Source organism: Tamandua tetradactyla, chromosome 1 (genome assembly GCF_023851605.1).
Source record: "Tamandua tetradactyla isolate mTamTet1 chromosome 1, mTamTet1.pri, whole genome shotgun sequence".
Lineage (NCBI taxonomy): Eukaryota > Metazoa > Chordata > Mammalia > Pilosa > Myrmecophagidae > Tamandua > Tamandua tetradactyla.
Genome location: NC_135327.1, coordinates 139556629 through 139578461, shown reverse-complemented (window position 1 = coordinate 139578461; position 21833 = coordinate 139556629). Strand labels below are relative to the sequence as shown.

Here is a 21833-nt window from a genome sequence, read left to right as displayed (position 1 = left end):
TGTTTCTGTAACTGATCACATGGTCATAGTTCATATTTATCACTACCCTCTTCCACTCTTCCCATTCCATGTTCCCTTTACCCTCAGCAAGCACTCCAGCTGGTCATGGTTCTTTGCCTGGTGGGTGACCCAAACCTTCATTCCTGAAGTTTCAGACCCATTTGTAGTCCTGCCTGGATCAGGCTGTTGCAGTTTTCCATTGATTTTAATCAGAGGGCAAGGTAGTACTAAAAGATGCCCTAGGGGATCTCCTATATTCCAAGAAAACTCTTCTTCACCATTGTGTAGTTGCAGTCCTAGTTCCCTGATAGTCAGGGTCAATCTCCCCAGCCAGTAATTGTTATCCCCTTCGTGGCTTGTTGATCCAGGGGCATGAGTAGCCCAAAGTGACCAGGAGGCAGAATTAAATCCCAGTTCAATGGAATCATTATTTCTCCTGGTGGAAGCACTCTCTCTTTTGAAACTAAAACCTGTAGACTAGCAGAGCTCAGGGTTGCAGGGACAGGAAGCAAAAATTTTCCTAGTGGATCACTAGGGGTAATAGTGAGTGGTACCACTTCCATTTCCACCCCTTGGTTCCTGGGCCTATGGATCCTGGCTATGGGAGAAACAGTACCATACAGTGGACGCTGATTCAGAGCATACACAGCTTCCTGGAGAACATTACCTCAGCCCTTCAAGGTACTACCACCTAGTTGGCACCATAATTGAGTTTTCAAAAGGCCATTCCACTGTTCTATTGATCCAGCTGCTTCTGGATGATGGGGAACATGATAAGACCAGAGAATTCCATGAGCATGTGCCCATTCCCACATTTCATTTGCTGTGAAGTGTGTTCCTTGATCAGAAGCAATGCTGTGTGGAATACCATGATGATGGATAAGACATTCTGTAAGCCCATGGATGGTAGTTTTGGCAGAAGCATTGTGTGCAGGGAAAGCAAACCCATATCCAGAGTATGTGTCTATTCCAGTTAGAACAAATTGCTGCCCCTTCCATGAAGGGAGTAATGTAATCAATGTAATCAACCTGCCATCACGTAGCTGGCTGTTCACCTCGGGAAATGGTGCCATAGCAGGGGCTGAGGTTGGGTGTCTGCTGCTGGCAGATCTGGCACTCAGCAGTGACAGTAGCCAGGCCAGCCTTGGTGAGTGGAAGTCCATGTTGCTGAACTCATGCATAACCTCCATCCCTACCACCATGACCACTTTGTTCATGAGCCCATTGGGCAACGACAGGAGTTTCTGGGGAAAGAGGCTGACTGGTATCCACAGAACAGGTCATCTTATCCACTTGATAAGATCACTTCTGCTGAAGTCACTCTCTGGTGTGCATTCACATGGGACACAAATATCTTCATGTTTTTAGCCCACTCAGAAAGACACACATACCTCTTCCCTAGACCTCTTGGTCACCAATTTTCCAAATTATGGTCTTTCCAAGTCCCTGGCCATCTAGTCAAACCATTAGAAACAGCCCAGGAGTCAGTATACAAATGCACCTCTGGCCAGTTCTCTTTCCAAGCAAAATGAACAACCAGGTGCACTGCTCGAAGTTCTGCCCACTGGGTGGATTTCCACTCACTACTCTCCTTCAAAGATACCCCAGAAAGGGGTTGCAGTGCTGCAGCTGTCCACTTTCGGGTCTGTAAACCAGGCCTGAGGTTTCTTTTCCTCAGTCAATTCACTGTAAGGAACTTCCCAAGAGGCCATAGCTCTGGTCTGGGAAAGGTAATGTGGCAAGAGTGGAGACCATGGGCATTTGGGCCACTTCCTCACATAACTTACATGTGCCTTCAGGACCTGCTCTGGCCGTATCTCGTTATTACCATTTCCATCTTATGATGGAGTGCTGCTGCGCATTCCCAACTTTATAGCTTGGTGGGTCAGACAACACCCAGCTCATGATAGGCAACTCAGGTCTCATGGTAACTTGGTGGCCCATAGTTAAGCATTCAGTCTCTACTGAGGCCCCGTAGCAGACCAAAAGCTGTTTCTCAAAGGGAGAGTAGTTACCTGCAGCAGAGGGTAAAGCTTTGCTCCAAAATCCTAAGGGTCTGTATAGTGATTCTCCTATACGGGCCTGCCAAAGGCTGCAAATAGCATCTCTATTTACCACTGACACTTCTAGCACCATTGGATCTGCTGGATCATACGGCCCAAGTGGCAGAGCAGCTTGTACAGCAGCCTGGACCTGTCACAGAGCCTCCTCTTGTTCAGGTCCCCACTCAAAATTAGCAGCTTCTCTGGTCACTCAATAAATGGGCCGGAGTAGCACAGCACACCGAAATGAGGAATATGCTGTCACCAAAATCCAAAGAGACCAACTAGGCACTGTGACTCTTTTGGGTCATAGGAGGGGCTAGATGCAGCAACTTATCCTTCACCTTAGAAGGGATATCTAGACATGCTCCACACCACTAGACACCTAGAAATTTCACTGAGGTGGTAGGCCCTGTATTTTTGTTGGATTTGCCTCCCATTCTCTGACATGCAAATGCCTTACCGACAAGTCTAGACTAGTTGTTACTTCTTGCTCACTAGGTCCAATCAACATGATGTCATCCATATAATGGACCAGTGTGATGTCTTGTGGGAGGGAGAAATGATAAAGGTCCCTGTGGGCAAGATTATGACATACAGTGGGAGAGTTGATATACCCTGAGGTAGGACAGTGAAAGTATATTTCTGACCTTGCCAGCTGAAAGCAAACTGATTCTGGTAGTCCTTACTAACAGCTATTGAGAAAAAAATATTTGCCAGATCAATAGCTGCATACCAGGTAAGAGGAGATGTGTTGATTTGCTCAAGTAATGATACCACATCCAGATCAGCAGCTGCAATTGGAGTCATCACCTGACCGAGTTTACAATAATCCACTGTCACCTTCCAAGGCCCATCCGTTTTCTGCACAGGTCAAATAGGAGAGTTGAATGGGGATGTGGTGGAAATCAACACCCCTGCATCCTTCAAGTCCTTAAGAGTGGCAGTAATCCCTTCAGGAATCCGGTATTGCTTCTGGTTTACTTATTTGTTAGGTAGGGGCAGTTCTAGTAGCTTCCACTTGGCCTTTCCCACCATAATAGCCCTCACTTCACGAGTTAGAGAGCGAATGTGGGGATTCTGCCAGTTGCTCAGTATGTCTATTCCAATTATATGTTCTGGAACTGGGGAAATAACAACAGAATGGGTCCAGGGGCTCACTGGACCCACTGTGAGACAGACCTGAGCTAAAACTCCATCAATCACCTGACCTCCATAAGCCCTCACTCTGACTAGTGGAACAGAGTTACTTTTTGGGTCCCCTGGAATTAATGTCACTTCTGAACCAATGTCTAATAATCCCTGAAATATCTGATCATTTCCTTTTCCCCAATGCGCAGTAGTAAAAGGCCGGCGGTCTCCTTGGGGAAGGCTTGGAGGAAGATTAACATTATAAATTCGTGGCAGTGTAACAGGTTCTCCCTCAAAGGGACCTGGCCTCCCCTTCATTCAAGGGGCTCTGGGTCTGTAAACTATCTCTTCTGGAAATTGATTAAGGGGCTGTGACTCTGTGTTTTTTGTAATTCAGGTTAGAGCTCTGTTCACTTGACCTAGAACTCTTTTGTTTATACAGCTCAAGCAAGAATTTAGTAGACTACCCATCTATTTTACTTCTAGGTTCCCCATGATTTACTAGTCATTGCCACAAATCTCTGCACATCAGATTACTTTGACGCCTGCTTTGCATTTGCTGTCTATTATAATAGCCACATCCACCCTATCTTTGGCAATTAAGTGCTGCCACCTGGCTTCTGCCAATTCGGGATCTGGTCATCCCCATTATGTTTAAGGAGTCCAGCTCAGTGACAGCAGTTCCCACAGTAATATGTAACTTATAGAGAAAGGGAACTACAGAGTTCTTCAGGGATGATGGTGTTAGTCTCACAAATTTATTTCTCACTGTTCTGGTAAAAGGTGCATCCTCTGGACATTCCTGGGGTGTAAGAGCAGGCTTTGCATGATTAATCCACTCTAACATTCCAATCTCTCTAAGCCTCTGGATCCCCTCATCTACATTATACCAGGGCAGTTCTGGCATTTCAACCTCAAATAATGTCGGCCACCTTTTGATCCATGTTTCAGCTACCCATCCAAACAAACTGCTAATGCCTGTTCTAACCCCTCAGGCTATAACATTGAATGCAGAATCTGTGCTTAGTGGGCCCACAGTAATAAATTCAGCCTGATCCAGCCTTATATTCCTCCCACCATTATCTTACACCCTTAAAATCCATTGCCACACATATTCCCCTGATTTATGTCTATATAAATTGGAAAACTCACACAGTTCTTTTGGTGTATAACATACCTCCTCATGTGTGATACTTTGTACCTCACCTTTAGGGGCCTGTTGGGACTTTAGTCTAGTTATAGGTCTGGAAGAAATGAGGGGTGGTGGGGGTGGGTCATAAAAAGAATTAGAAATATCTTCCAAGCCATTTGCTTCAGGGCCTTCATTTGCAGTTTCATCTGGTGAAACAGGATTAATCGCTCTAGGGCTAATCCCTTCAGGAGGATGTTGGGTGGCCAACTCCTCAAGGCAGGCTGAAGGTGGGGCAGCTATGTGTCAGGGCAAACTATTTCAGGGTTATCTAGAGAAGACTCAGCATGACCTAGGGTTTCAACCTCACCCCCGACATCATTATCAATCTATATGTCAACATCCCATTTTTCAGGGCCCCACTCCTTTCCAATCAATGCCCTCACTTTAACAGCAGACACCATGCAACATTGAGATTTCAGTTTACATTGTAAAGTTGCTACTCTAACAATAAGATTCTGAGTCTGATTTTCGGAGATCTCAAGTTACAGCTACACGAAACGAGACTTTCCTTCAGGATACTCATAGAAGTGTTTACATGTGTCAGATGGCATGTGAGCTTCTCATTTGAAGCCTTAAGCCCATCCCTTTCACTCATTAAGGTATTCAGTGTATCTAACTACAACCTGCCAACGTCTCTATACCTCCTATTTACACAAAACTCCATAAAGGTGTCAAAAACATTATCTTCCAGAAATGGGCTTCCTATAAGTGAAGCATTAGGAGAATCAAATGGTGATATTTTGACTAGCTCTTTTGCCAATTCACCCCATGGATTAGCAGTATCATTCTGATTACAGGAATCAGAGTCCTTAGTGCCTTTGAGTCTAGTCAGAGTAGAAAACTAATCGTAAAAACCCATTTTTAAGATTGTTTCTTAAGAACCACTCCTGGTACCAAGATGTTTTAGTTTGGGTTCTCTAGAGAAACAGAATCAACAGGAAATATCTGTAAATATAAAATTTATAAAAGTGTCTCATGTAACCATGGGAACGTACAGTCCAAAATCCATACAGCAAGCTGTGAAGCTGATGACTCCAATGGAGAGTCTAGATGAACTCCCCAGGAGAGGTTCGCTGGCCAAAGCAGGAAGAGAGACTGCCTCTTGTGAATCCTCCTTAAAAGTATTCCATTGATTAGATTAAATGTCACTCATTGCAGAAGACATGCCCTTGAATGATTACAAATGGAATCAGCTGTGGATGCAGCTGACGCTATCATGATCTAGTTCTATGAAATGTCCTCATTGCAACAGACAGGCCAGCACTTGCCCAACCAGGCAAACAGGTAACACAACTTGGCCAAGTTGACACGTGAATCTGACCATGACACCTTCCTTTATGGCAGAGACTCTATTATTCATTTTTGGGTCCCCAAGATCTGAAAGGATGTCTGACACATAGTAGGCATATCCTGCATGCTTTGAGGTGGGAGAGGCATGGTTTGCCTCTAAGTCACTGCTTCTTCTGTCCCTTCTTCTTCAAGCACTAGTTCATCCATTTTATTAGGAGCAGAGAAGAAGTTTTTCTACCAAGACTTGCTGTTGTATACCTTTTTGGTTGTAGCTCCTGCTTGTCAGGCAAAAACTGGCCACTGAAGTAGCAGGTATCCAGTTGCTGGCTATCTCATAGTTTATCTGTGCATTCATCCTAAGGCCAATGCAAGATTTGGTTCAAGTTTGACCTATTCATCTCCATCAGTTCCTGCCACACTGTAGCACCATTAAACCTTCTGCTGCTGGACGCTCTCTTGAGTAGTGTATGCAAGACAATTGGCTAAAGTTAGGCTCTTCCTTGAACCACAAATAAACTTGCCATGACAAATACTGGGTTGCAGTGGCTTTGTTGTCATGTCTTCTCTCTACCCTGTGATGTCTCTCCAATTCACTTCTCTCCTATTCTGATGGTCAAGGGAAGGAAGCCCACTGCTTGAACAGTAGTTCAACTGGGAAACAAAAATATCCGTATTTCCTACTTGCAGGCAACCCCATTCTCAACATGTGACCCCCCTTGGAGTCTGCCCCATCATTTGGCTTGAGATGGGGAGGGGAAACATCTTCCGTTTTCAGGAGAAGTTTGAATTGCCTATCAATGCAAACACTGCATCCCACAGAAAGCAAAGGAGACTGATCACGTTTTTCCCCCTCCAGCTTCTGTTTACATAGACTAGGGTGGGAGAGGAGCAGAGTGGTTGGTTGTGGTAAGGGTAGCTCCATAGTAGCCCTGAGGGAGGAGTATGGTCCCTAGAGTCAATTCTAGGAAAGTGCCCCTCAACATCTCATTAGGCAGTCTGTTGAATAAATGAATAAGCAAATGGACATATCAGTTTTGAATAGTTGTTAGAAAATAGGAGTTCTGATGCTGTGCAATGAGTTGTGAGATGGATTGCAAAACAGAACAAGACCAGACAGTGATAGAAATCAGATGTAAAGCTCTGGACTTCTGACTCAGGGCTCAGGGCCCCAGGCTGCCATCTTTGCATAACCTCCACTTGCCCCAGCATAGCAGGTATTCATAGCACTAATTAATAATGCAGTTTATACATATCAATAAGAGGTGAAGAGAAATACCTCCAGAAAAATCAGTTTTGTATTTTTTAGAATTTGCAAATCTGAATAGGGAGGAAAATGTCATTTCTGCCCGAGGCACAGCATCTTGTTCTGCTCTTATGTAAACTCACTGTCAGACATTCACGGAAACTGCTTCCACTTGCCTCTGGGCAAAATGTCTTCTTTTCATAGAAAAATGTCACCTTTTCTCTAGGAAATGGCAGGTGGTTATTTTTTTCTCAAGGAAAAATGACCTTTGCATTTCATTAAAAAAAAAAAGACTCAAGGACTCATTTTTGATGAAAAAACACTGAAAGCAATTCCATATCTTTTACTTTTCACTTAAGATTCTCCTTTGTAAATTCTGTGATTACATAGGTCACTACTGATGTAGCATGTAGGCACATGCCAATGACCAGAAAATCTTGGCATCTTCTTTTCCAGGAATGTTCACTGCATGCAGGATGGATGCAGCTCTTGCCTCTCACAGCCCGACCACACAAATGAGTGTGAATCCACACACACAAACACACGCTATAACCTCATCAGTTTGACGACTTCAAAGCTTTTATGTACCAATACAGGATTGTAATCTTACACAAACCCATGAGAGATTCCTCTGAAAAATGCCAGTGTTGCTACATAGTTTGCCTATCACCACGCCTAAAAGTATACTAAATACTTCATATTAAATTGAGATCTGTGGCAATCTAAACTAGGTTTTTTCCACACTAAGTATGGAATCCCACTCTCTCTTGGTAATATGGGAGAAGATAAGGTTAGTATTATCTTTTTTCCGAGTAGGATGAGAATATAGGAAAGAAAAACAACAAAGAAGCAAGAGGAGAGAAAATTTCAGGACCCAACACTTTAAAATAAAAAGAGAAAGAAAAACAAAAATGATAAGGAGAAAGACAGTTCTAAGTTATAATCTTGGTTTCACAAAACAAAGTTCCCACTTCTTTTGTTAGTATCTCAAGCACATGGTGGACTTCTTTCCTTTCTGAAAACAGATCTTGCCAGTTAGAAATGCAAAATTCACCTTAAAGAGCTGAGTTTTTGAACAAAGTAGTAAATTAGATGATGACACTTAGATTTACAGTGTGTGCTCTCGTCGGTTCATGCAAATCCTCAGCTGGAGCATGTGAGAGGCACATTAATTACATTGAATACAGGAATAATGTTTCTGCAGCTGCAGCAGTTTTGATATTTGCAGACTCCAGTGCACTCCATCTCTAACTTTACAGGCAGCTTGCAAAAACCAGCAGAATTACACTTATAAACAAAGGTCTGCATGGTAATTTATCTCCTATTGACTTCAGTGAAGTTTCCTCATTTGGAATGCTAAAAGATTTATAATTATGAATTGAGATCTTAGACTTAGCTGATGAAATCATGAAGGACACATTTCTTTCCTCCATCTTCCTACCCACATTGCATGTATTAGGGGAGATGATATACGTAAATATGTATGTATCCATACAATTAAACTACTCACTGAGTCTACATAGTATATGTCACATGACAGGCTGTAGGAATATGTACCAACACTCTACATAGATATGTAATTCAGAGAGTATTATTCATCTTAGAAATATTTAACTTACATCATGCATTATGCAATTATCTTCTAAGACTTTACTTTTTGTTTGCTATAATTCAGGATTTAATTTGTTTTTATTTTTGGAATTGGTTATAATATAAAAATGTAAGAGACTCTTATTTTAAAAAGTGAAGATTGTTATTTTCTTCTTCAAAATGTATCATGCAATCAGGGGTGAGAATACTATGGCAGAGCCAAATAACATGCAGCCCAATTTTCAGTGCTATATACATACTATTTCTACTGCCAATCTGCTAAAAGAATGAGATGTCAACATAGCACAACAATTCTGAACACTTTCTGGTACTTCCCCTTCAAATCTAAAACTATTCAGTGCCTCAAGAATTATCCTTAAATGCGCAATGCAGAATCATTTCATTTTCAGGCCCAAAGAACAAATATCCTAAGATGTTCAGAGAACTTTTCATGTCTCCATCACCCCTAGAACACCAGTTTCCTTCAATTTATTAGAAGTCTTGCAGATATTAACAATGGCTACCATTTTTTAATGATTCCATATAGCATGTAATGTTCTAAATACTTTATGTAATAACTTATCTAATGAGATGTTCGGTTAGGCAGAGTAAGGAGAGCCTTACGTAATTCTGTAAGGGGAGCACAGTCACAGAGGAATTTATTATGACGGCAAATCCTATGCTTCTGTAGCAATCTATGTTAGCCAATCAGTGCAGCACAGGAAGAGTTGTTCACTTATTCACTCAACAAGTTGAATATCTGCCATGTCTCTGATAGTGAACTAAGCCCTGGGGATTTATCAATAATCAAGTCAGACATGGCCCTGACCTCAGGGAGCTCATAGTCAGGTAGGAGAGAATGGAAAATTGACAGAGCTTACATTTCAACTGGGAAGGGGACAGATAAAAATAAGCACATGTAATAAAACAAGATCATTTCCCAATGAGGCAGTTTCAATAGTTCAGGGGAAGACAGTGGTAGGAACTAAATGATTTTGACATGTCTACAAGGGTACATACGGCATTCTTAACACCGTATTACTTAATAGGTAAATAATAGGTAAATAACTGTCTATCTGGATATTTTTGATTCATTTATAAGTAAGGGTATTGGTGATCCTGATCCCAGACTTAAAAGCTAAAAGCTGAAGAAAACTTCTTAAATGCATTTAGGTAATATATTTATTTCTAATATATCTACCTTAAGCTTAAAATCTTCCACTAATAAATAGACTGACAGTCTGCCACCCCCTCCAAGGAGCAGATATAAAAGCATAATGCTAAGTCTTTTATTTCTAGTTCTTTTCCACTAAATTTAAATATCAAACGAAGTTTTTTTCTTTTGCATGGGCAGGCACCAGGAAGTGAACCCGGGACTCTGGCATGGCAGGAGAGAATTCTGCCACTGAGCCACTGTTGCCTCGACCAAACTTTAAGATTTTTAAAATGCCAACTTTATGCCCAAGAAGGGTGTTCTAACACAGCATCCCTGGTGTTGTGACATCCAGCAACATTCGGAGCTGTGTTCTTAGGCTGTGTTCAGCCCTCACCTGCTTCTCTTCTTTAGTTCCTGGGAAGGCCAATTAATTCATACTGCAAATTAATGAAAAATGTTTGTGCAGATTAGCTAAGATATAACTGTATAAAAGTACATGTAAGTGTACATTTGAGTACATTATTTCTACAGTCCCAACAGGTAAAATAGTCAAGAATATTATCTTCCAGTCATTCTGTAATCTAAGGCTTTAAAACAATGAGTTACCCAAATTGAAACCATTACTAAGACTAGAAAAAAATTAAGTAGCCAACAAACTTTGCCAGATCTATGATAAAATGGCAATAACATTCTTAATCCCGGTACAGAGATGAGTAGCATGATAGGACTTGTACAGCAAGTGGGCTTTTATTTGGGCTGTGATTTTTCAATGACAAAGAATTAAAGAGCACTGTATAAGGCACTTACCAAAGGAGGAAAGATAGAAATGCTTGAAAAACAGGTCCTCAACAGCATTTATTTAGGTTACAAAGGTCTCATTTTAAGACTGAGTTACTGAGGAAGCACAGCTTAGTTTTAAAAATTTATGTAACAATTTTTCTTAAAACCTTTCAAGTGCCTTGGTGTGGAGCTGAAATCAGGTACTCTGTCAGCTGCGGTATTTGTTTCAGCTACACAGCACCCTAGAAGGAGGATATTGGATAGAAAATGTGCAGTGGCTCTTGCCTTGCTGTGAGAGGTCTTGTTATTGATCTGAAAGACACTGCTAGCAGAGGAGATAGTAGGTATCTGAACAAAATGAAGTAGGGTTTAGAAAGTTAGGTCAGTTCAGAAAGACTCAAGAGTAAATATATTGATAGGCTAAATAAGCACAGTTTATTTCTTCTCTACTGGGGATACTAATATTGGTCAGTTGGCTAGAAATCGAGTTATATTTTCAGGCTTTCATGGAGGACAAGATGTCTAAAAAGGCAAAATGATGTTACTATCAAGACATTATTTAGAAAATTACCTAACTTGTATGTGAGTCTGAATATTTTGCTAGACTTTAAAAATTGAATTGCTACAACTGCCTTCTTCATTTTTGTTAGAAAGAGAATCAGAGACCTGCTGACTTAACTGCTCATAATCTGTGGATGTAGTATTATGACTCACCATTATTTATCCCTGATACTACAGAGAACTGGAAAGGAAAACCTTGTCAAAACTTCTGTAACAACACAATTGTGAGAAGGTAAAGTGGCCATGCAAGTGAAAGATAATTTTCTCATGACTGTTTGAAGAACTGAAGGAATCCGAGGATAACAAAGCCACAGGAAGGATACTGGATTTGCTTAAAGATGAACAGAAATCATTTTGCTGCTTCTTCCAGCGAAAGGTGGAGCCTATTTCCCTCCTCTTGAGTCAGGTACTCTGTTGATTGTGGCATCAGCAGCACCCATACATCATCAAAAACAGGATACTGGATCGAAAGTAGGCTGACGTTGGGATTTACACTGGTCCACAGAATGTGGGGAAGTGGTGTTGTACTGGTTCCAGGCTAGGCTGTACGAGGCCTGGGAGCGTCCCCTTTTGTTCTCCTGGAGCCCTAAGCTTCCCCTCTGTTGATGAAACTAAATGGAAAGAGAAAGATGCCTGGCTGGCCCTCAGGTGTTCAGCCATTCCAGCTGAGGCAGCAACTTGTGAGTGAAGCCACCTGGCACATCTCAGATCTAGCAGTTTCTAGATGACTGAGGTTCTCAGGAGCCCCTGGGAGAGCCTAGTGGAAGAGAAACACCCAGCTGATTCCAAGCAAGATGTAGAACCCTGAGCAAACCAGCCGTGGTTCTTTTACATTACTGAGCTATGGTACGGTTTGTTATCAATAGAGAGCTAAACAGATACTTTAAAATAGTAGAGGAATTACATTCCTCTGATTAGTCCGCTTGTTCCTGGTGATTGACTGACCACCCAAATTAATTGGTTTGCAGTGACTGTGAACATATGGCTGTGGAGGGTGGTGGTAAAGGACGGACTAAGAAGCTTTTGTAAGGCAGCCAGCCAGTAAGAGGGCAGCCAAGGGAGAGACTCAGAAGTTAACAGGAAGCCTGCTTTGGAAATAAGTTGATTCTGAGATGGTGGGAAAACAATACATAGAAAAGTATTTTGGAGTTTCTTCTTATGGCTTCCTCATACATGCTTCTCCTCTCATGAAAAACATGAGACCCCTGGAATTTTACTGCTCAGGAGCTAATAGTGATTAAGGAGGGCTGAAGAGCATGGTTGTGGGAGGGATGGAAAAGCACTGAGTGTGCATGGATTGGGGGACCCTTTTCCGAAGGCCCGGCTCTAGGAAGAGGGGCGCTACCTGTCAGGCTGAGAGGAGGACCATCACCTGCCCACACAGCACTCACGGGCTCAGGTGACTCTTTGCTGTTCCCCAGAGGGCTAAGGGGAGTAACTAAGAACTAATATAATGCAATCATGGGGTTGATAACAGTATCTCCAAATGGTATGGAAATCCCAGAGCAGGACAATGCTGATATTGACTGCTCTAGGCTGACTTCCAGGGGTAACTTTATGAAACTGGCTTAAAGGCTAAATGTTGCAAAGATTAATTAGCTTTGTTCTTTTGGGTGGATGGTCATGAGTCTACTCTGAAAGTTAGCCCCCAGGTATATTCATATACGCTCCTTCAAAGCAGCTGTGAGTAGAGGCTCTGTTGAAAGAGGGTCAGGATAGGGTGGAGAGTATTTGCTGTACAGTGGGTGGGAAAGGAATCTGCTTGGTACTACTACCTGCAGTGGTTCTCAAACTTTAGTGAGCACAATGATGCGCTTTCTAAGACTTCTAATTCAAGGTGACCAACTGAACACACATGGCCACCCCCTTTCATGGAGATTTTAAAGCAAACAGCCCTCAGCAGCAAGGAGAAGCATGGAGGAGCTATTAACCGACTGAGAGGGACTATTACAAGATAAGACAGTTTGACAGAATTTTAGAATCTAGAAAATGAATAAAGGAATGATAACAGCTGTATCAGAGCTTTGGAAGATAGAGTCTAGAGCAGGAATCGGCAAATGGAGCAAATCTTGTAGCTGCCTGTATTTGTAAATAAACTTACTGGAACATGGCCATATCTATTTATTTACATATTGACATGGCTGCTTTTAGCAATGTCAGAGTTGAACAGTTGTGACAGAACTTACCGTCTAACCCTTCACAGAAAGAGTTTGCTGGCTCTTTTCTGTGTGTTTTTGGAGGGGAGGGTGACATGAAAAAGAAGGAGTCTTAGTTGCTCCACAGAATTTCTGGAAGGATGGGGATTAGGAGACGTCTGATACAGGTGTACAGAAGGTCTGTCCTGCCGCACCTGCATGCAGAGCTCCCACCACCTACTCCAAGCGGGATAATAGGGGTCTCAAAAGAAAAAACACAAAACAGAGGCCCTTCATCTTCTGTCCCTGCCTAGTAACCTAAGTGAAATCTGACTTGTCCTCAAACTCTATCACAAACACAGAACTCACAAGCAGCTTTTCAATGTTTCACTTTTAAAAGCTGTCAGTCTGGGTTCACCAGACAGACGAGGATGGTGCACCAGTAAAACAGGCATATGCTGAGAAAGGAAGACACTGGATATGGAGAAAAGTCGTCACTGCTCAGGAGAGATGTAACAGAAAGTCCCCAGGTGTCAGCTGGACAACCATGTGGGAGAGAGCAGGCGTGCATAATATGCCCAGAACAGAGGAGAAGCTCTATGACACCTGACATCAGGGTGTGGATGGGAAAAAAAAGTAATAGAAGGATTATTTTAAGAAAGGTATTGCAGGAAGGAAAGGAAGACAATGAGAAACTCCATAAAGTTGTTTAAGGTAAAAAAAAAAACTATTTATGATATATTACTAGGCTCAGTGAACAAATTGACGAAGGGATGATAATGTAAAAACCTTCCAAATTTTACTACAATTACTTGTGAAACTCTATTGGGAGGATGTGGGAGGGCAGATGGGGGTGTTATAAAAGAGCTAAATCTTCATTTCTTTCTAAAAGGAAGTAAATATAAGCCACGTCTAACACTGTTAAATCAAGACAACAGTACAAGCACATTAATTAGAGGTGTGAAGTAGCTGCCAAAATAGACATCTAAAAGAATAAAAACTAATCGGTTGCATCTGGGATGTGAGTGTGGAGGATGGAGAGTGGCTGGGCAGCAGACATTTCATGCATTATAACTATGATGCTGCCTTTTTCTCTTTTTTGCTGTGTGCACATATCGCTTCGACAATTTCTTTAAGTATACAATGGCACATTTCTGAACACCACTTCCAGAAATTTAGAATCTGTAGGTTTGGGGGGCAGAGATATCTGCATTTTTAACAAAGGTCCCCAAGTGACTCTCACCATGTCAATCTTGTGCCCATACTTTTAGAAACTCATGTTTAGAGGTAGCAACCCGTAAAAGAATAGTAACATCAATCTGCTCAAACGGAGAAATGCCAGTGGCTAAAGAATGCTAGGATGTTAATCTCCCAGGACAGCTTCTTATGATTTTACTAATAAAATGAATAAATATTAGAAAAGGGCAAATAAAAATGAACAGGTTGTGAATGACCTCTTAATTCAACCTCTTGTCTAGTGGAGAACTTCACGAATAGGCCCAATTTCCTCACTCTTGTATATATTGAAAATCACAAACCTTGATTCAAAAATTAGCCTGGGGAAAAACATGAAACATCAAATAAGGAAGGAAGCTTTTTAACTGAGGGATGTTAGAAGAATAACTATCTTTCAGTTTCTGTGGTTTCTATGCCAGCCATGTTAAACCCGACGTAATTTAGAAAATACTTGAAAGAATATTATCAGGGTCATCGCTGCCTACAACCATTTGTGATGGGCAGGACATTTAATAATCAGATGTCAAAAAGTTTCTGGACACTAGGGTAATTTCTTCTATGAAACCTCCTTCTGGAACATTCCAGGACCACTTGGGGAATTGGCTCCAAGACACAGCTGGAGCAGTTTTCCCCTCTGCCCCCCCCCCCGGTCTCTAGAACTTCCCAGGAGTCATTGCTAACTGGGTACGAAAGAATTCCCCACCCCATTCTTGTTACTCCTGTGAGGACCTGATGTTAAATTTTTTGTTGAGTGGAGTTTTCTTTGTGTCTACCAAACTATCGAGGTCTCTTTGTCTAAATTAGAAATAACCTAGAGCTAGAAAAGTGGATTAAGGTATTTTCATACTCACTTCAATTTCAAATGAGACTATTCATTTTTTAAATGCCAATGATTTTCTATCCTATCTGGGGCTCCTATTGCTTTTGTTAATTCTTGAAGTTCATTTATATATTAAATCACTACAAAAAGGAAATGGTTTTTGTCCCACACATGCATTTGCCTTTTAATTACACCCAGAAATGGAAAGCTGGTTTGTTTTTGCTTCAATGGTGAGATTCAATTAGCACTGATAGGCTATACTGCAAACACAGAAAATTCAGCCAAACTGAATTTTACTTATTCATTTCTAAGAGTATCCATTCATTCATATACCTATACAACCATTCATTCATTTAACAAATGTTTATTGAGGACCTGTTATTACCAGACACTGTTTTAGGTCTTAGGGACACAAAAATGAACCAAATATCAGTCCTCTGAGTAAAACTCGATGATTGGTTAAAAATTTATATGAGAAAGTTTTCATATTATAGGTATGTGTGCATTTATGGTATATATTGCTTTTATTTATGGATATATGACTATATATTGCTTTTTGATATTTGCCACAACTCTAAATTGTTCATCTTTACCAGTTTGTCATGTTGATCATTTCAATACCTCCCTCTGAACACATGCTGAAGATGAAATATCAATGTACACTGTGATGACATATAAACTTTATTTTACAAATTTCTCACCACAGTGCCTTCACATATGTGCTTTTCTCTTCCCATAGCTTTCTTTACTTGTCCACTTAGCAAATGTCTATTCATCATTCAAAACTCTACCAGGCCTCAGCTTTTCTGAGGCCTTCCCTGAGCACTTCAGGCCAGAATTTATGTCCTTTCTTCTCTACTTTTACATTCACATATTTATCATGGCTATAATTATTCATTAACATGTCTTTCACTATTATTATACGTTAACCTCTTTGAGGAGAGAAAAATTAGTCTTTTCATTTTCACATCTGGTAATTTGCAGAATGTCTGGCATATACAGATATTCACTAATATTTGTTGAACTGAACAGAGATATCATTTCCTCTATTGTTCTTGAGAATGTCACAGAAATGTGTTTACATTTTACTTTAAACTCTATCAAATTAAAAACAAACACTTCTAATCTCTTTGAACATTTAACAAGCATTGGATTTCAGTATTAAAGTCTTTTCCAGTGGGAGAAATGATCATCCCTTTAAAAGCCTAATCAAATTATATAGTTAACAATGCACTTTTTCTTTTTAAAAAATTCTGTTGCTTGCTCCCACCACCCCTGATGGTGTGCCAGCATTATGCTATTATAGACTCATCATATTGCATCACAATTTACTTATGTATAGGTCTGTGGCCCCTCCCAGATGTAAATTTGGTGGGAGTGGGACCATGTTAAATCCATCTTTATATCCCTAGTTCTCCACAGTGATTATGAGGTGCAGGTGCTCAACAAGTGATTGTTGAATAAATAAAGAGAGGAATAAATAAGAGAGAGAGAATTGAAACAAATCCTAGTTCTTCTCTCTATATTAGGACTATTTTGTGATTATCTTAAATGGAAAAATGAAACCTGGTTCTTAGCTTTTACTTTGTTGTTGAATAGGCTAGCTGATTATGTGAAAGTGGTGAATGAGTAAAAGAAGAAAGGAAAAAACTTTGCAGTCCAATATTTTTATTATGTTTTAGCTTTTAAGTTTATTCTGAGAAAAGTGGTTTCTAGATTTGAAACAGAAACAGTGGGTTGTAGCAGAGAAAAAACAACTAGGGTTTTTATTATGAAAAGAAATGGTTTTGGTGAACATTTTGCTGAAATTCAAAAGTTTTGGGGACCCTTTCCCATCCATTAAGATGGTACCAATCCCCTAACTTTCTGTTATCCTAGGATGATTTTTAATTGAGCCAATTAATGTTTCTCTGTGATTTTTTTGGCAGCATGAAAGTGTGGATGTTTAATAAAATGTCACTGAATGAATATTAGAGTTGGACATTAACTTATTATTGTGGAAAAGTATGTATACATGAGTTTTACAGCAATAGCATTTCAAAAAAATGTGGTGGCCATTGCCAATGAATGGAGGCTATCCAAGGGTCCATTCACCAATGAGTGGGAGAGTGAACTGTGGTGTATACAAACAATGGAATATTGTGCAGCTGTAGGAAGGAATGAAGTCATGATGGATGAAACAATGTGGATGAGCCTTGAGGTGATTATGTTAAGCAAAATAAGGTAGAAATAAACAGACAAATACTAATATGGACTATCTAAAATGAGCAAACTGTGAGAGTTAAACTTGAGAGCATAGATTATCAGGAGATAGAAAGAAGGTAGAGATCGGGCAATTGATGCTTAAAGAGTACAAATGTTTAATAAGGTTGTTTGTAAGGGTTTGGAAATGGGTAGCACAATACTGTGTGATGATAACACAATACTGTAAGTGTAATTAACAAAGCCGAGTGTGAGCCTGGTTGAAAGAAGAAGGCTAGGGTGATGCAGTCCCAGAAGAAATGCTAGAGGATAAAAACTGGGACTGTATAACTTAATAAAACCTAGAGTGGGCAATGACATTGGTTATTTGTGCAAATATAAGAAAGTTCTTCCATGAATTAAAACAAATGTATGTTACTATTACAAGGAATTAATAATAGGGTGGTGTGATGGTTTGAAACTGTGATATACCCTAGAAAAGCCATGTTCTTTTTTCTAATCCAATCTTATGGAAGCAGACCTATTGTTCAAGGTGGGACCTTTTGATTAGGTTGGTCCCATGGAGATGTGACCCACCCAATTGTTGGTGGAACATTTTGATTAGGTGGTTTCCACGGAGATGTATCTCTGCCCATTCAAGGTGGGTCTTAATCCATTTACTGGAGTCCTTTAAGAGGGAACCATTTTGGAAAAAGCTCAGAGTTGACACAGACAGAGACATTTGGAGACGCAGAAAGAAAATGCCCCTGGGGAAGCCATTTGAAACAGGAAGCTGGGAGAGAAAGCCAGCAGATGTCACCACGTGCCTTCCCTTGTGATGGAGAAACCCCTAATGCCATTGGTCTTTTCTTCAGTGTCAAGGCATCTATCTCTAGATGCCTTAGTTTGAACTTTTTATAGCCTTGGAACTATAAACTTGTACCTTAATAAATTCCCTATATAAAGGCCAACCTATTTCTGGTATGTTGTGTTCTAGCCACTTTAGCAAACGAAAACAGGTGGTATATGGGAAATATACAATTAGGGCAATCTAAGATCTATAGTTAACTGTAACATTATAATATTCTTTCATTAATTGTAACAAAGGCACTCTACCACTGCTAAATGTCAATAATGGGGATATATGGAGTATGGGATTTTTTTTTTTAGAAGACGTAAAAATATTCTCATATTGACTGTGGTAACGAACACATAACTAGGTGATTACACCAACAGCCACTGATTGTACACTTAGGATGGATTGTATGATGTGTAAATAAAACTTTAAAAATTTTAAAAAGTGGTGTGTTAGTTTTGAAACTGCATCTTAACTTTTAAGTAGATGTAACATCTATTATATGTATTATTACTTACTAGTGAGTGGCAGTGACAAATAAACTTATTAAGAGACCTTGAAAAAACATTATTTATATAGGAACCATTTAATAAATGATAAGAGCACTGGTAATTTCTTAAAATTAAAAAATATAAGTGAAGACCTCAGTTTTATACTATTTCCCTAAAAACAAACCACTTTTAAATCCTAGGAAGAACAATTCATAAATATATATCTCTAATTTCTGTATTTACTAAAACCCACTGACTTTTAAAATCGATATCATATTTTAAATCAATGTGAAAATGGAGTTAATATTTCTTTGGAGATAGAGTTACTGCATTTTATAATATTCCTTCTAAGCCATTTCAAAACCCAACAGACAAAAAAAAAAACAAAAAACAATTATTGAACTGGCATTTTGAATATACAAGTTTAAATTTAGCTTTTTTTCATGTTTTTCAGAAAAGGAAATTAATATTCATAAGTTATGTCACTTATCCAAGGTTATGTGCCAAATAGGAGAATTTATAAACAGACTATGAAATCAGACGTAGTTCATTACTTTCCCCCTACTTTCCCCCTACTTCTTTACGCTTTTCATATTTTTTATCTTCCTGGCCTTAACAGTTTGCTCTGTATTTCTTTTTATACATGGGCAGGCACCGGGAATCGAACCCGGGTCCTCTGGCATGGCAGGCGAGCATTCTTGCCTGCTGAGCCACCGTGGCCCACCCTTGCTCTGTATTTCTAAGTGAAATAAATTTCAATTTTAATTTGGATAGGCATCCAAGTAAATGCATATGGAAACTAATTTGTAAAGACCAGGGAAAAATTCCTTTATTAAAACAGTGTATGGGCACATTTAAAGATCAATGCCATTAAAGTTTTTATCTATGAGTCGAGCATGCATATTTAAACATCTAACCTGGATCATTTAGCATGAGAATATTTCAAGATTAATACAGATTTTAAAATATCAGCTTAGCAGAAGCTACAAAATTATGAAATGTTAATCATATCCCTGAGAAAAAGCTCTCATATATAAAATTAGAAAAGTGTCAGTCTCAAGACTCCATTGAATCCAAGAAATAGAAAAGGACAGTTTGAAAAATGAGACAAAAATGATATTCAAAGTTGTTTCCAAATTAGTTCAGCTTGATACTCTTAAACTTAGGAGAAACATAATTTGTGGTTTTCCTAAAGTGAAGTAATTTTAGTCCCTTAAATTAAAAACATAAAAAAGAAACTCTTTATATCTACCTTTAGAAGAAAGATGCAGCATGACAATTTTCTATGGCATGGAAGAACCTACCTGTTTCCATTTTCCCATCTTGGGCTGCAGGTCCATCCGGGATCACACTTTTCACCTGCAGGAACTCATCAGGCTCATCTCCGCCAATGATGGTAAATCCGAAACCCATGCTGCTCTTTTTTAGGGTGGTGCTGAGGAATGTTCCCTTCAACTGGGATGCATCCCGGGTGAAGAGTGGCTTTTCTATATTGGCCAATAGAAGTTAAAAAAGAAAAAGCATGTTGAAGGCAAGTTCTTGTGCAAGAGAAAGCCAGCCACCGAGCTGCAACCCCAGGGGTAAATGTGGGGGTCAAATATAGCAAATGAAAACAGACCCAGGCTGAGGGGGATCACAACTATTAGTACTTTCTACAAACATACAGCAGTTGCAAGCATCCAAGGAAAGGTGAAAAAGCTGCTTGTTTTGGAGAGAGACTTTTTGTCAAGTCACCATTTCCACTGACTAAATTAGGCTTTCCTGTGCTCTGACAGTCAGGGCCTTAGGTAAAGAGGACAAGGAGATAAAAACACACAGGCATGTCTGGGCTGTTCCTCTTGTGGTTCTGAAAGAGTCCAGAGAGGGGTTACATGTGAGTGGCCAGTTTTGTATACAACCTTGCAGGGGATGGGGGAGAAAGCTGAAACGGACTTTTATTTTATAAAGGATAGAAGCATGACATTTAAGCATATGTAGATAACAACAACAGGGAAGCAGTGGAGTGTTACCACATATGCAAATATCCAGACTGCTCAGAAACAGTACCTGGGTGTGGGACTGAACTATCTTTTGCTTTTACCGCTATACTGAGATTTTATAAAGATAATCAAATAAATAAATTTGTACTGCTTGATAGTATTTAGTATACTCTCAAATGTAAGCAAAAGCAAGCCTTCTATTTCTAGATATAATTATGAATGTAAAGGTGAAGTATTTTGTAACAATATATTAACACATTCAAATCATATACTGAAATCTGGATAGAATTTGAACCCACTTAGGTTTGGCCAGTCATTTGCTATATAGTATACTTTTCTGGCTTTTATCTATAGTAAATATATTGCTAAGCATATTAAATGCTTTAAAAATAATAGTTGTATTAGGAAACGGAATTAATATCTGCTTTTTATGCTATGTCAGTTAAGTATTTTATATGATAAAAATATTTACTTTATGATGTATTGAAATAGCCAGACTAAAAATGATAACTGAGTTAAATATTTTATGTGATACTTTTTTGTTGTTACATTTTGGGAGACATGGTTTGACATATAATAGCCAAACTATCAAGTAACGAATCATTATACTGGAGTTTTACCTTGTCAGTTTTCATATTACATATATATCTTTATTTAAAAAATAGAGAACTTTAAAATATAAATGAAAAACAGGCATATAATCTATTCGCCTACTTTTTCTTTATAAAAGCCACATGTATGACTGGAGAAAAGCTCATCATGGGACCTTTACATTCATTTTTATTATGTTGCGGTGGTTTGGGGTGAATATCATCAGCAGGTTAAGTCTAGGCCTCCCGAGTCCAAAAGCCTTTCCCCTGCTTTCATTTATGAGTGAGAAACCACAGAGGTGAAAAGGTTGTGCAGCAGCTCATCTCACTACGTGGCTCAAAGGTGTAGGCAGGTCCAGCAAGCAGCCCTGGGACATACCGGACGGCCAGGGCCTCCCCGTGTGGTCACGCCGGTGGTAAGACAAGTCACTCACGCTGCGCCACCTCTCCCGGGCAGTGCGGGGACGGGCGGGTTGGGGCCTAGGCAATGTTGCTGAGAAGCTGTCTACTGTCACAAAGGAGAACAAGTCTCACTCTTGTGCTTGGCCTTTCGAGGACAA

General features: G+C 39.9%; 1 protein-coding gene across 6 annotated transcripts in view; it reads right to left on the bottom strand.

The window, feature by feature from the left end:
- Positions 1–21833, bottom strand: part of MAGI2 (membrane associated guanylate kinase, WW and PDZ domain containing 2) — a 1430555-nt gene that overhangs the window by 276443 nt on the left and 1132279 nt on the right. For 3 of the 6 annotated variants that reach the window (XM_077153676.1, XM_077153836.1, XM_077153737.1), the window contains exons 9-10: positions 21653–21781; positions 20009–20191 (exon numbers count right to left, since the gene is read on the bottom strand). In XM_077153676.1, the coding sequence (XP_077009791.1) occupies positions 20009–20191; positions 21653–21781 (312 nt within the window). The remainder of the gene's footprint in view (positions 1–20008; positions 20192–21652; positions 21782–21833) is intronic. The other 3 variants (XM_077153531.1, XM_077153591.1, XM_077153920.1) reach the window with 1 other exon arrangement.